Source organism: Argopecten irradians, chromosome 1, assembly GCF_041381155.1.
Source record: "Argopecten irradians isolate NY chromosome 1, Ai_NY, whole genome shotgun sequence".
In the NCBI taxonomy this organism is placed as follows: domain Eukaryota; kingdom Metazoa; phylum Mollusca; class Bivalvia; order Pectinida; family Pectinidae; genus Argopecten; species Argopecten irradians.
The window spans coordinates 65,390,305-65,404,062 of record NC_091134.1 but is presented as its reverse complement, the minus strand read 5'-3'; the positions used below and the strand labels follow the sequence as shown (position 1 = coordinate 65,404,062).

General features: G+C 31.8%; 1 protein-coding gene across 7 annotated transcripts in view; it reads left to right on the top strand.

The window, feature by feature from the left end:
- Positions 1-12,717, top strand: part of LOC138305618 (putative N-acetylated-alpha-linked acidic dipeptidase) — a 57,637-nt gene extending 44,920 nt beyond the window's left edge. For all 7 annotated transcript variants that reach the window (XM_069245920.1, XM_069245941.1, XM_069245955.1 and 4 more), the window contains 10 exons: positions 1,841-1,960; positions 2,428-2,510; positions 2,736-2,867; positions 3,045-3,133; positions 3,515-3,608; positions 3,937-4,067; positions 4,503-4,627; positions 4,981-5,062; positions 8,169-8,261; positions 8,819-12,717. In XM_069245920.1, the coding sequence (XP_069102021.1) occupies positions 1,841-1,960; positions 2,428-2,510; positions 2,736-2,867; positions 3,045-3,133; positions 3,515-3,608; positions 3,937-4,067; positions 4,503-4,627; positions 4,981-5,062; positions 8,169-8,261; positions 8,819-9,008 (1,139 nt within the window). In that variant the 3' untranslated portion in view covers positions 9,009-12,717. The remainder of the gene's footprint in view (positions 1-1,840; positions 1,961-2,427; positions 2,511-2,735; positions 2,868-3,044; positions 3,134-3,514; positions 3,609-3,936; positions 4,068-4,502; positions 4,628-4,980; positions 5,063-8,168; positions 8,262-8,818) is intronic.
- The last annotated feature ends 1,041 nt before the right edge of the window (positions 12,718-13,758 follow it).

The window sequence follows — 13,758 nt, the reverse complement described above, 5'->3', positions numbered from 1 at the left end:
TGTTATATAACAGTAGCCTATATTATTTTGTGTTGTAGACTGTTATATAAAGGTAGCCTATATTAGTTTGTGTTGTAGACTGTTATATAAAGGTAGCCTATATTATTTTGTGTTGTAGACTGTTATATAAAGGTAGCCTATATTAGTTTGTGTTGTAGACTGTTATATAAAGGTAGCCTATATTATTTGTGTTGTAGACTTTTATATAAGTAGCCTATAATTTTGTGTTGTAGACTGTTATATAAAGTTTATATTAGTTTGTGTTGTAGACTGTTATATAAAGGTAGCCTATATTATTTTGTGTTGTAGACTGTTATATAAAGGTAGCCTATATTAGTTTGTGTTGTTAGACTGTTATATAAAGGTAGCCTATATTATTTGTGTTGTTTGACTGTTATATAAAGGTAGCCTATATTAGCTGTGTTGTAGACCGTTATATAAAGTGAGTAGCCTATATCAGTTTGTGTTGTAGACTGTTATATAAAGTTAGCCTATATTATTTTGTGTTGTAGACTGTTATATAAAGGTAGCCTATATTATTTTGTGTTGTAGACTGTTATATAAAGGTAGCCTATATTATTTTGTGTTGTAGACTGTTATATAAAGGTAGCCTATATTATTTTGTGTTGTAGACTGTTATATAAAGGTAGCCTATATTAGTTTGTGTTGTAGTCTGTTATATAAAGGTAGCCTATATTATTTTGTGTTGTAGACTGTTATATAAAGGTAGCCTATATTAGTTTGTGTTGTAGACTGTTATATAAAGGTAGCCTATATTATTTTGTGTTGTAGACTGTTATATAAAGGTAGCCTATATTATTCTGTGTTGTAGACTGTTATATAAAGGTAGCCTATATTATTTTGTGTTGTAGACTGTTATATAAAGGTAGCCTATATTAGTTTGTGTTGTAGACTGTTATATAAAGGTAGCCTATATTAGTTTGTGTTGTAGACTGTTATATAAAGGTAGCTATATTATTTGTGTTGTAGACTGTTATATAAAGTAGCCTATATATTTGTTACCTATATATTTTTTGTAGACTGTTATATAAGTGCCTATATTATTTGTGTTGTAGACTTATATAAGTAGCCTATATCATTTTTGTTGTAGACGTTATATAAAGTTGCCTATATATTTTGTGTTGTAGACGTTATATAAAGTAGCCTATATATTTTGTTGTAGACGTTATATAAGTGCCTAATATTTTTGTTGTAGACTGTTATATAAAAGGTAGCCTATATTATTTTGTGTTGTAGACTGTTATATAAAGTAGCCTATATTATTTGTGTTGTAGACTGTTATATAAAGGTAGCCTATATTATTTTGTGTTGTAGACTGTTATATAAAGTAGCCTATATTATTTTGTGTTGTAGACTGTTATATAAAGGTAGCCTATATTAGTTTGTGTTGTAGACTGTTATATAAAGTAGCCTATTTGTTTGTGTTGTAGACTGTTATATAAAGTTAGCTATATTATTTGTGTTGTAGACCGTTATATAAAGTAGCCTATATTATTTGTGTTGTAGACTGTTATATAAAGGTAGCCTATATTAGTTTGTGTTGTAGACTGTTATATAAAGGTAGCCTATATTATTTTGTGTTGTAGACTGTTATATAAAGGTAGCCTATATATTTGTGTTTAGACCTATATATAAAGAGCTATATTATTTGTGTTGTAGACTGTTATATAAAGGTAGCTATATTATTTGTGTTGTAGATGTTATTATATAAAGGTAGCCTATATTAGTTTGTGTTGTAGACTGTTATATAAAGGTAGCCTATATTAGTTTGTGTTGTAGACTGTTATATAAAGTTAGCCTATATTATTTTGTTTTGTAGACCGTTATATAATGCTGGGTAATCACCACGATTCCTGGGTATTTGGAGCGATCGATCCATTGTCAGGATCAGCGGTACTTACAGAAATCATTCGTGTCCTTGGAAATATGCTCAAGCAAGGTACACTTGTATGGTATACTGCATTCCGGTTCTTTTCTAGTTTTGTTTGAGTTATCATTTCATGTCAAGCATTATATGGCTGTATCGTTTGTTACATTATTGCAGATCCACCCAAAATTTTCTTTGTAAATATAAATTATTGCAAGTAAACTAAATTCAAATATGAAAAAAAATACTCTAATACTTTATCAAATATCAGAATATCGATGTGCATAATTCATTGACAGCTACAAAAGTAAGAATCGTGTTACTTTGTCCAAGGATGTCAGTTACGTTTTAAAAGCCGACAGATTTTGATATAGTGTAAAACAGCTGTATCAGCTGAATAAATGTATGTCATAAGCAGATAAACAATTTCATTTCATTTGTAAACAGTAACATTTTAACAACTGTATTTTCTAGTAGCCAAACTGTATGTAAACAGTTTGGTAAGTAGAGATGTAAATATGACCTTGCACGTGTTACAGGGTTGAGACCGCGTAGGACAATTGTGTTCGGGTCGTGGGGAGCGGAAGAGCATGGTCTAATTGGGTCAACTGAATGGGTCGAGGTAAGCCCATTATTATTGTGACTTCAAATACTTATATTTACAGTTGAAAAGATCAATGATTAGCCATCCCTTTACTATCTTGACATGTTGCATAACACAACAGTTACTGTAATTCTTTTATGGTTTTCTTCCTTTATCCAAGCGAAACACAATAAAATGTTTTGTCTTACGTAATCATTTTCTTAACAATTAAAACCTGTTACTTTTGATGAATGTCTGACTTAGGAGTATATGAAGGTGTTGTACGAACGCACCGTCGCTTACCTCAATGTAGACTACGCATGTGACTACCCATATGTTCTCGTCGCCGGGACTAGTCCACTGCTGCAGGATTCACTGTATCAATCCGCCAAAAAGGTAGATCAATTTCATAATAATACCAGATGCTATTTTTAGATAAAGAACTGAAATGTTGCCATTAGCTGCTGTTTTTTTTTTTTTTTTTACAAAAAGTCAATTTTGAAGCAGATGTATACGTCTGCTATCCCCTTTTTAATATGAATGATTAAAATGAACACACATTTTTGTTCGAAGGTCCCCAATCCAGAAAAGAATACCCAGTTCAATACATTATATGATGTCTGGAAGGATCGTCTGCCTAACACTGACAAAACGGAACCAAGGTAGACAACCAGTTTGGTATCGTGCAATTATGTATGGTGAAGCATGTTACGCATTCGGCTGAGTCTATCACTGCATTCCGTTGTCATTAAACATATCTTTTTATACCTACAACTTCTGCCATGATACATTGTATTATATGTACGCAGTACACGGCAGATAGCCCACCTACGTCGGTATCAATGGATGTATATCATGTTTCCTGAAACAATTAAACATCAATCTAAGCTGGCATTAATGCTGTTGACACAATATCAGTGACTTTTGTTAATATGGATTCCAATTTATTTTATGTTCTGCACTACAACCAGGTCAAACACGTGTTTGATAAAACTCCTATTTGCATATTTATTCGTGTTTAAATGTTGTGTCTGTTGTTACAGTGTCTACTACAGTCTAGGATCCGGGAGTGACATGGCAACATTCTATCAGCGCGCAGGCGTGCCCAGTGTAGATATGTGGTTTACATATGATGAAGTTAGTACATATCATTATGTTATATTAAATTTGTTCTTCTAATGTAACTGATCCAGCATACCTTTGTAAACAAATGTAATGTTCTACATATAACAAAAAGATAACATTATGCTGATTAGGTAATACTTATAATGATATACGTCTCAACTTTTCATTCTATTGTTCGTGATATTCTTTTTCAGCATCATGTACAGATTCCACCTATTGCGTTGTACATATTGAAAGGGTTGTTGAAGACAGGATTATATAATGTTGATTTTAAAATATGTTAAAGAAGCATAGCCTTTATGAAAAGCTTTATATGAAGAAATTATTCAACTTTTTACAGAACAAATGGGATATTTTGTCGTACCCTACTTATCATTCGGCCTACGAGACATTTGAGATGTTCACTCGATTTATAGATCCAAACTTCAACTTCACACTAGCTATGGCACAGATGTGGTCCATTATGGCATGGTGAGTAACCTATTGGCTATTCATTTTACCCATAATATTGTGTTTTGCGTTTTACTGTGCGATTTATATCCGAAACCATTATCAATCAGTTACTTTGTTCACAGACATTGTCTGTGTTCCAGTACATTAAGCATATAGATGTCAAATGCATACAATTATACATTAAATATTTGCGTGAAAAACACAGCTGAAAAAACATTATTTATTTCTAGGAAACCATTGCAACCGTTGCCATACAAAATATCACAAAATGCGGTAAAAACCACGATATCCCTCACATTTCGGGAGCTGGACATCATGTATTTCGAAATCAAATTCCTATATTTTATTAGTACATGTTGTCTTCACATTCACCACATCTTTTAATGGCTGTAAAACGTTATAGCATACCTTAGTGTAACACAGTCCATATTTATCACTAACATTGCTTCCCAGGGACCTGGCTAACGAGGAACTACTGCCGTTCGACCCTACTCGGTATGCCACAGCCATAAAAGACTTTGTCGCTAGTCTTAAAAAGGACTTCAGCGAAGTATGGAGGCAACAAAATGTTAATATACGTAAGTTGGCATCAAAACTTTCCTAGTTTTGTCTTTAAGACCACAATAAAATGTTATCAATTGCAATTATATTGGTTTAGATATAGAACAATGGTTAAAACTGCAGATAAAAATTATTATCTAAATCTAATCATTTTACATCATAAACATAGATTTAAGATTTTTATCTACTTGCCTTGTCGTCGAACGCTAACACAATGTCTCCTCTGTTCTATGATGTGTTTAGTTGGTACACGTTAGAGTATAGCCACCTTTGGCGTACATTTTATTTACATCTGATTTTAATAATACGGCTTTCGAATAGCGATAATTGACTTGTGGTGAGTTAATAGAAAGGATGTTTACGTTCATAGAAGCCATGGATTCTGCGGTAAGGAATCTAACAAAAAGCACAAACGCCTTCAAAGCCAAGATACAGTCTCTGGTGGATACAAGGTACGTTGGTAAATAATGAATAAATAGCGGTTCGTTGGTAAATAATGGATAAATAGCGGTTTGTTGGTAAATAATGGATGAATAGCGGTTTGTTGGTAAATAATGGATCAATAGCGGTTCGTTGGTGTAAGTAATGGATAGCGGTACGTTGGTAAATAATGGATAAATAGCGGTTCTTTGGTGTAAGTAATGGATAGTGGTACGTTGGTAAATAATGGATAAATAGCGGTTCTTTGGTATAAGCGATGGATAAATAGCGGTTCGTTGGTAAATAATGGATACATTGCGGTTCGTTGGTATAAGTAAAATTTTATAAATAGCGGTTCGTTGGTAAATAATGGATACATTGCGGTTCGTTGGTATAAGTAATGGATAAATAGCGGTACGTTGGTATAAGTAATGGATAAATAGCGGTTCGTTGGTAAGTAGTGGATAAATAGCGGTTCTTTGGTATAAGTAATGGATAAATAGCGGTTCTGCGGTTTAATTGACAAATTAATTATGAGTTTAATAGAAGTTACACAACGAGTGGTTGTTGAATATGGAATTTATTTCACACAATTAAGTTATTTTTCAAATGTTACAAAAGACACGAGCTTTAGCTTTAACTCCGAGTTGTGTGACCTGTTTCTACCACAATGAAATCGTCTACAAGAAGGTCAAAATTAGATAACGTTATTTGTCGACATATGCAATTAAGGTGTAATGACGTCATCATAAGCAAATAGGCACTCATTGATATTCAAAAATCGTAATTGCTTAAAGAATGTATTGGTAACAAATCATTATAAGTAAAAACGACTTATCCATACATTCCTACTCACCGAACGTCTTTTTGAATCTAAATTTCTATTGGTACTTGACCAATAAACTAAGTTTTGTCGACCTACACTCGGACATGTTTACGGCAAAGTGACATCTACCTCCTGCCAAATAACCATCAACCATTTTAATCAAGATAACGTCCTACCTAGTTGCGCTTATTCTACCGAAATCATCCACACGGTCTTCGTACAGCAAGATGTACCACCAAACAACTGACAATTATGAATTTTGAGTCGATAGATTTTGCTACGAAGGAGAAAACATGAAAGATTCCGACATCGTCACACACCCATTTCAACAGCGGTTTGTTCTGTAAGCAAGGATAGGAGTACAAAAACATGACGTCATACGATGATCGATGACAAAAAAAGTAGTTCGGGTCAAAGTTTAAAATCTCATCTTATCAAAAGACCGGAAAGTGTTATCCCACTAGTGGAATATCAATATATCTATCCAACATGCAGTGCATAACTTGAACCATTGTGGTAGAAATTATAATATAGAATAAATACTTCATAACCTAAATAGAGTTTGCATAACTTTTAAACAAATTACAAACAATAAGTATGTATAAATTGTGAAAAAACTTTGTGGAAACACAACGTCCAGATACTTGATTGATGCATTATTTGGTCTCTCGTTACTGGGAAATAATTTTTTGGACCCAGGACTTTTATGTAACTGATGCAACTATACAATAAAGATTATTTTTAATTTATATTGTGGAGTTATTTCGGACATTCTGGGATTGTTTTCTTATTTTGCTGAAGTTGGACTTGATTCACTTGCATTCAGACGAAAACTACATAAATCAATATTGATGTTTAAAATTGTAAATAATGGATCCCCTAGATATCTTACTAATTTGATTGAACCATTCTTTAATGATAATAATAACATTCCTTACACATTAAGGAATAATCGCCTGTTTAATCCCCCTCTGTAGAACTGAATTATACTCCAAAAGCTTTATTCCCTCAATGCTAAGAGAATTTAATCAAACAGATATAGAACTCATATTTAATAATTCATTAGAACAATTTAAAAAAAAGTATCAAAATTGATAATGATATTCCTACTACAGAAATTTCTAATATTTTTAAATATCATGGCGACCGTAAATATAACATTATTCTGTGCCAGCTACGAAACCAAGCAAGTAATTTAAACTCTGATCTGTATCATGATCATTTAAGAGAATCTCCAGCCTGTTCCTGTTATTATACCAATGAAAATTCATATCACTTTTTCTTTGACTGTAGGCACTTCTATGAACAAAGAGCAGTTCTTATACAGGGAATAAATAACTTAGGTTTACCAGATAATCATAATCATTTAAACATTGAAACACTATTAAATGGATGTTAATTTTGCAATAATAATATTAACAAAGATATTTTACAATGCGTGATTGAATATATATGCCATACTAAAAGATTTGATTTTTGATAAACATATTTTATATATAAGCAAATAATAACAAGTAACAAGTACCCATATCTAATTACTTGATAGTCAAAATACTATCTAGCAGTGCAATTAAACATCTAAACTATTATATATGTTAATAATTATTTCTAATTTACTCTAAACTATCCTGGCTGGATGGATACTGAATACTGTTTATCGAATATTGAGAATCTTATATACTATAATAATTATCTAATTGAATAATCAAACTATGTACATATTAGAACCATAGATGTTGGTCAACTCCAATTGTATAAAAAATTGCATTCAATCTCCTACCAATTTTTTTCATATTCAACTGAAGACAAAATGCTCATTTGTTGTCAGACTCTCATACATATTCCAAAGGGATGGGTCATTGTGCATAAGCACAGGGACTTTTTGGCCTAATATCTCATGGTGTGTATGTATGTTAGTCTGTCAATAAATGAGCATGATTCTTATCCCTATCCAAAAACTACAATCATTAGGAATATGAAATCCAAATAACTAAACTTGTTCTGAAACATTTTCTATTAAAAATAAAATTGGAGTTATCCCCCTTTAATTAGTAATTATTAATATTATTATCACTATACTGTAACTAATTCAATTTATTTGTATATATAAATATATGTATTAATGAATTGCAGAATTAATTCATGTTTATACTTTAAAATAAGATCTGGAAAGGACTTAAATAGGCGTAGCCTGATGTCCGATCCTATTGATGTACATAATATCAATAAAATATTGTTGAAATTGAAATTGTTTTTTTATTGTGAATACTTTACTTCGATGCTTCTTTAAATAATTGTTTTAAATTGTACAGTCCACTCTCCATCCGGATGCTGAACGATAAGATGATCCAATTCGAAAGAGCATTTATAGATCCAGAAGGACTTCCGGATAGGAGAATCTATAAGTAAGACTATATTTTATGTTCTCTGTATTACGGACCATTGATCCATATTCGAGATTAATTTGTATGACTGTAAACTAACTACGGTCCACAGATAGACCTATTAGTTTACTAACTTAGGTCCACAGATACACCAATTAGTTTACTAACTTCGGTCCACAGATACACCGATTAATTTACAAACTTCGGTCCACAGATAAACCGATCTGTTTACAAACTTCGGTCAACAGATACACCGATTAGTTTACTAACTTCGGTCCAAAGATACACCGATTAATTTACTTACTTCGGTCCAAAGATACACCGATTAGTTTACTAACTTCAGAAGTTTCAACTTGATCATTTTATTTTTGCTCCTAAGTCTTTATTTCCCATCTTGCAATATGTTTTAAAATGAATGTGTGAACTACTGAAGGGATGTTAAACATTATAACATTATTGTGTATACTTTATCTAAATTCAAGATGGCATCAACTGAATTTCTTCTGAATATTTTAGATATGTTATTTTTTTGGCAGAACAGTATATGTATTGTTTAATGATCTTCCTCCATGTTTCAGACACGTAATGTTTGCTCCTAGCCTTTACGATAGCTACTCTGACAATAGTTTCCCGGGAGTAGTTGATACGATGCATGACATCCAAATAAACAACAGAACGGATAAATGGGGACTGCTGAAACAACAGGTGTCTGTTGCTACGTACACCATCCAATCAGCGGCCAATACGCTCGACGATATAGGGTTATAACTCTTTCATATCATTATGTACAGATCACTCACATTCTAACAACGATTTCAGTTGTTTGTTTGTTTTTTATACAATGTTTATGATTTGATAATGATATACTTTCGCTAGTTGTTGTTGTTACATATGTTTATTAGTATTTATGAATATATATACCAATGGCTTATTGGCTATATACGTTGGGCCAATTTATTTTAGCTTTGTTTTGAAGACTTATAATGAAGAGTTATAATCTTTTTGTGCATCTGTAGCCATATCAAAAGACACAAGCTATAAGAATGATTTTAATGAACATTGTCATCATAAGTATACATATGATACTTTTTTTCTATTCAATTTCCAACATACACATCAGCATAAGTAGTAAATGTGTTCTAGCAAACCATTGGTTGGTTACTGTACACGGAATAACATCCTGCATTCCTGGGAAACGTGTTCTTTCATAATAGTGTAGTGATCTGGCCAACATCGATACCGTAGATCAGGGACATGGTATGGAATGTCAGGTTTGATCTGTACGTTACTTTACGATATGGATGCACGTTTAACCGAAAAACTACACTAATTTAAAAGAAAACGAAATATAAACAGTGCTATTAGAGGTACGATGCACCTACCCGCAAACCAATCAGTACAACAAAGCGTTAATTACAGCATGTGTTCTTACCTGAAGCAGGCTTGTTTGCCGTGTACGGTACCACACTGTTTCCTGGTTTCCCGTCATTACATATTACAGAGTTAGTTTGGATTGCGGGTAGGTATTTCAATATGCGGGTAGGTATTTCAATATGCGGGTAGGTATTTCAATATGCGGGTAGGTATTTCAATACCTACCGGTAAAAGCAAATAACTTTGTAATATTCAATGCAGAGCCGTTACTCTATTTACTAAAGATGGTCTAGAAAATCAAGTAAATATGTATATATATATATCTATATATATATATAAGCATTCCAAACCTCTCTCTGTACTACGCTATGCCAGCTTAGTACAACATTTATAAATATTTTTCATTTGTTGATTATGAAATTCAGTCTTACTAGCTATGTGTTTAACATGTTTTTCTATCAACAGTTTATATTGTTTTAGTAAAAACGCTAACTTCTTAAACAATTTTATTGATATTTACGTTTGCAATTTTTTTTAATTCGGATTTTATGTTTTTATTCGCTGATTTCACAAAATGAATATATTGAAATATGTGACGTTTTATAATATCTGGCTGATGATGTAGTGTAATTAATGAAGAGTATATTTGTCACTATGTTCTGTATATCCCGAAATGCTTGACTTTTCGTAGCAGTTTAACAAATAATACCCATTGTTATTTTACCATTGGTAATTATGATTTATCCATTATTTTGTGTGTAAACAATAGCATACCACTATAATGCTGGTTAGGATTGATGTCATTGATGTTATTATAATTGCCAATTAACTACGAATAGGGCTAATTGATAAAAGCGTAATTACTCACTATTGCATTAACAATGCGTGTTGAATACTTTTAATTCAAAAAGAATAACACTTCTGTGTTGATACATCGTTGAAGACAGAAGACTGAAGATAGTAGTCATTGTTTCTTCACTATCCTCAGTTACGTTTTGTTATACAACAGTCTTTCAATGATTCATTCTTGTTTTTTGTTTATCAAATGATAAACGATGTAAAAATCATGTTTTGTAATCTATTTTGTTGAATAAAACGAGAAAATACACTCCTTAAAAATTCATTCATATAACGTGTTCTTACACCATTTATACATCGTATATGTTTGTTAGAGTGATATGTATCATTTATTATTTTTATCAAAAATCAATATATATATATATATATATATACATATTTACATATATATATATGTGTCTACTTAAAACATCATACTTTTACCTACATCAAGGTCAAAACATGAAGCGTTAATTGAAATTGTGTATTAAATTTCCAATACGCGTGTATGTAATTTTTAAGATTTTATGTATGGATTAAAAAAATATATTATTCTGACTAAAGTGTTTAAATGTCGCGCATTTCATTTGATTATTTGAGCGGAATATTTGCTTTGTATTTTCTTATTAATTTTTATCTGTACATATTTTCATCCATCATTAAAATGTATTCATCATTATCAATGTCAACATAATCTAACTTATCTTAATTTAATATGCTACAACGATCGTCAGGTTGGAATTATCAACTCACGAAACTGCCCTTTATAGTGATACTAGTCTTCACATTTACCATATCAAACGACATAGTTTATAAAATCGGCTGAATGTCAGGTACACGTGGAATTTACTTTATGTTCGAGTTGGTTGGGGAGAGGTGTTAATAAGATTTGGGCCATGTATGCGTGTTAAAGTCGTTTTTGTATGTCTGGAATGCAACATCATAATGAAATTGCATCTGAAGTTGTTAATAATTGGATTTGTTTGTAATAATTTGTATCGATATCAATTGAATTACAATTGTCATTTTATCTGAATCATTATATTTTCATTTGCACAATAATACGTTAATCAGATTAGAGTCATTCATTTCAAGCATAATATGCTATCAATTTTAAATAAGTTTCAAAGATCTGTCGCATATGTTATCTCATTGTACTACCATCGATATGAACAATTACATGATCCATGGTTCAGAGCTCCACACTAAAGGGAGATAACCTTAAAATTCTGATGAGATGAACACGATGGTATGTCTATATGATATATGTATACACCTTGCATGTCTGCTGTTCGTCTTCGTTCCAAATTCGAACCAAAACCTCTTCATTTAAATATATATATATATATATCTATAAGAAATAAAAACAATAACGACTGACTAGTGAGCGCTTTTATATCATTTTATTTATGTGGTTTCATGAATTTGCACGTCAGATAATTATATGATAAATAAAAATTTCAAATGTTTTGTAATAATAATGTTTAATATAATAATATTTTGTTTAAAATTTACAATTTAGGAAATGCAATTCAAAGATGCTCCATCGCTGACAATTTGTATTTATTCACTATCAAAAACAGGAGCAGACGATTTAGTATTTTTCTTCAGCTACAAAAGTTAATCATTTTACACCATTACCACCATTGAAAAGTTTGAGCTTCTAATTTTACTTCAAGTTGAAATTATAAAAAATAATTAATTGCATCCCGAAAAAAAATCCGTGGCACTACATCCTATATAGAATGAAATACTGATTGCGCATGCACCAAAGGCAAAATAAATAATCTTATATTATTTTTTGTGTTAATTAGACTTATATATACAAGATTAAACATGAATTATTGTTTTAAAGACGAATGCCATTTATGCTCTGTCGGCGGTGGAGCATCTTTAAGTATAATTAAATACTTTTCAATTAATGACCGAATGACATCCAAATCTGAACGATTTAGTTTAGAACATGTTTTTTTTGCTATAAAACCACATTGAATTGGTTTTAATTTTCAGTTTTAAATATAAAACTAATACATGAATTGTCATTTCAGAAATCCAAAAATTTGTCTGTAGATCAATACCATTTTAAAGTGGGACTACTTTTCTCATATATGTGACACATTTAGTATGGATGGACACGTAATAGAACGAATGTGAGACGAAATGAATACATGTCATGTTTATTGTTGCATGTAAAATGTATATCGTAAAGGAGAGTATTGCAGTCCCTTTCAGAATGAACTCCAAATAAAACAAATTACAAATGCTAGACAGGTCTGTTTTAATGTGTATAGACACTGATGTGCGTATTACAGTATGTTTATGACTTCCCAATAGCCATCTCTCCGTCTAAGTGTTCTTTAATGAAGAATTTACCAGCTTTGTAATCATCATCAACAAATATGGTACAATAGCTTTTTTAAACATCATTGATAGTTTAGAGTCGTCAAATATCGACAAGAGATCCGATAAAGAAGGTTAAAAATAGCATAGTTGGGAGGGGGAGCGGAGGCCTGGGAGAGTCAAAAGATATCATAACTAAGTAAAAGGAACTATTTGTTTAGGTGATCTTCCAATCCATGTGAACTTTTTTGTAGCTTCCCGGTCAAACGATTTAAAGTTCGAACGGATACAGCCACTTCCCATTATGAATTCATTACTAGCTCCCGATGGGTGGGACAGCTATTGATTTTTTGTTATATTTATACCCCGTTTTCACCGAAGCTGCAAATATTAATTTCGGCCGTTCGTCTTTCCGTCCGTCTGTCTGTAACGCTTGGTCTCCGTGCATTAACTGCCACAAATCTTAAGGGATATTTTTGTAACTTGGTCACATGGTTAAATGTGCCAAGGGCTCGGATGAGTACGTTCGGCACTTTCAACGGACCCAATTTGGCTGAGTTATAACCCTTTGATTATTACCGGATTTTCTCAAAAGTTGACAACATGGTTAAATGTCTTAGGGCCTTGGCCAAGTTTGATCGGGACTTTGATTGGACCCTATTTTGGCTGAGTGATGACCCATTGATTTACGAAAAACGCCATTTTCGTCTGTTTTCGTTCAAAAACTCTCGCAAATATTACCGGATTTTCTCAAAATTTGGTGATAAGGTTAAATATCTCGTGGCCTTGGCGCTTTCATAGGGCTCTATTTGTTTAAGTAATGGACCTTTCATTAACGAAAGCGAGGGATATAAATTCCACGAATTTGCTTGTTTAAAAAGATGTTCAACATATTTTATGGGTTTTTTATGATTATAATTTCACTTTCTGCAATATTCATGTGATGTTTGAAGATTTTCAATGACAA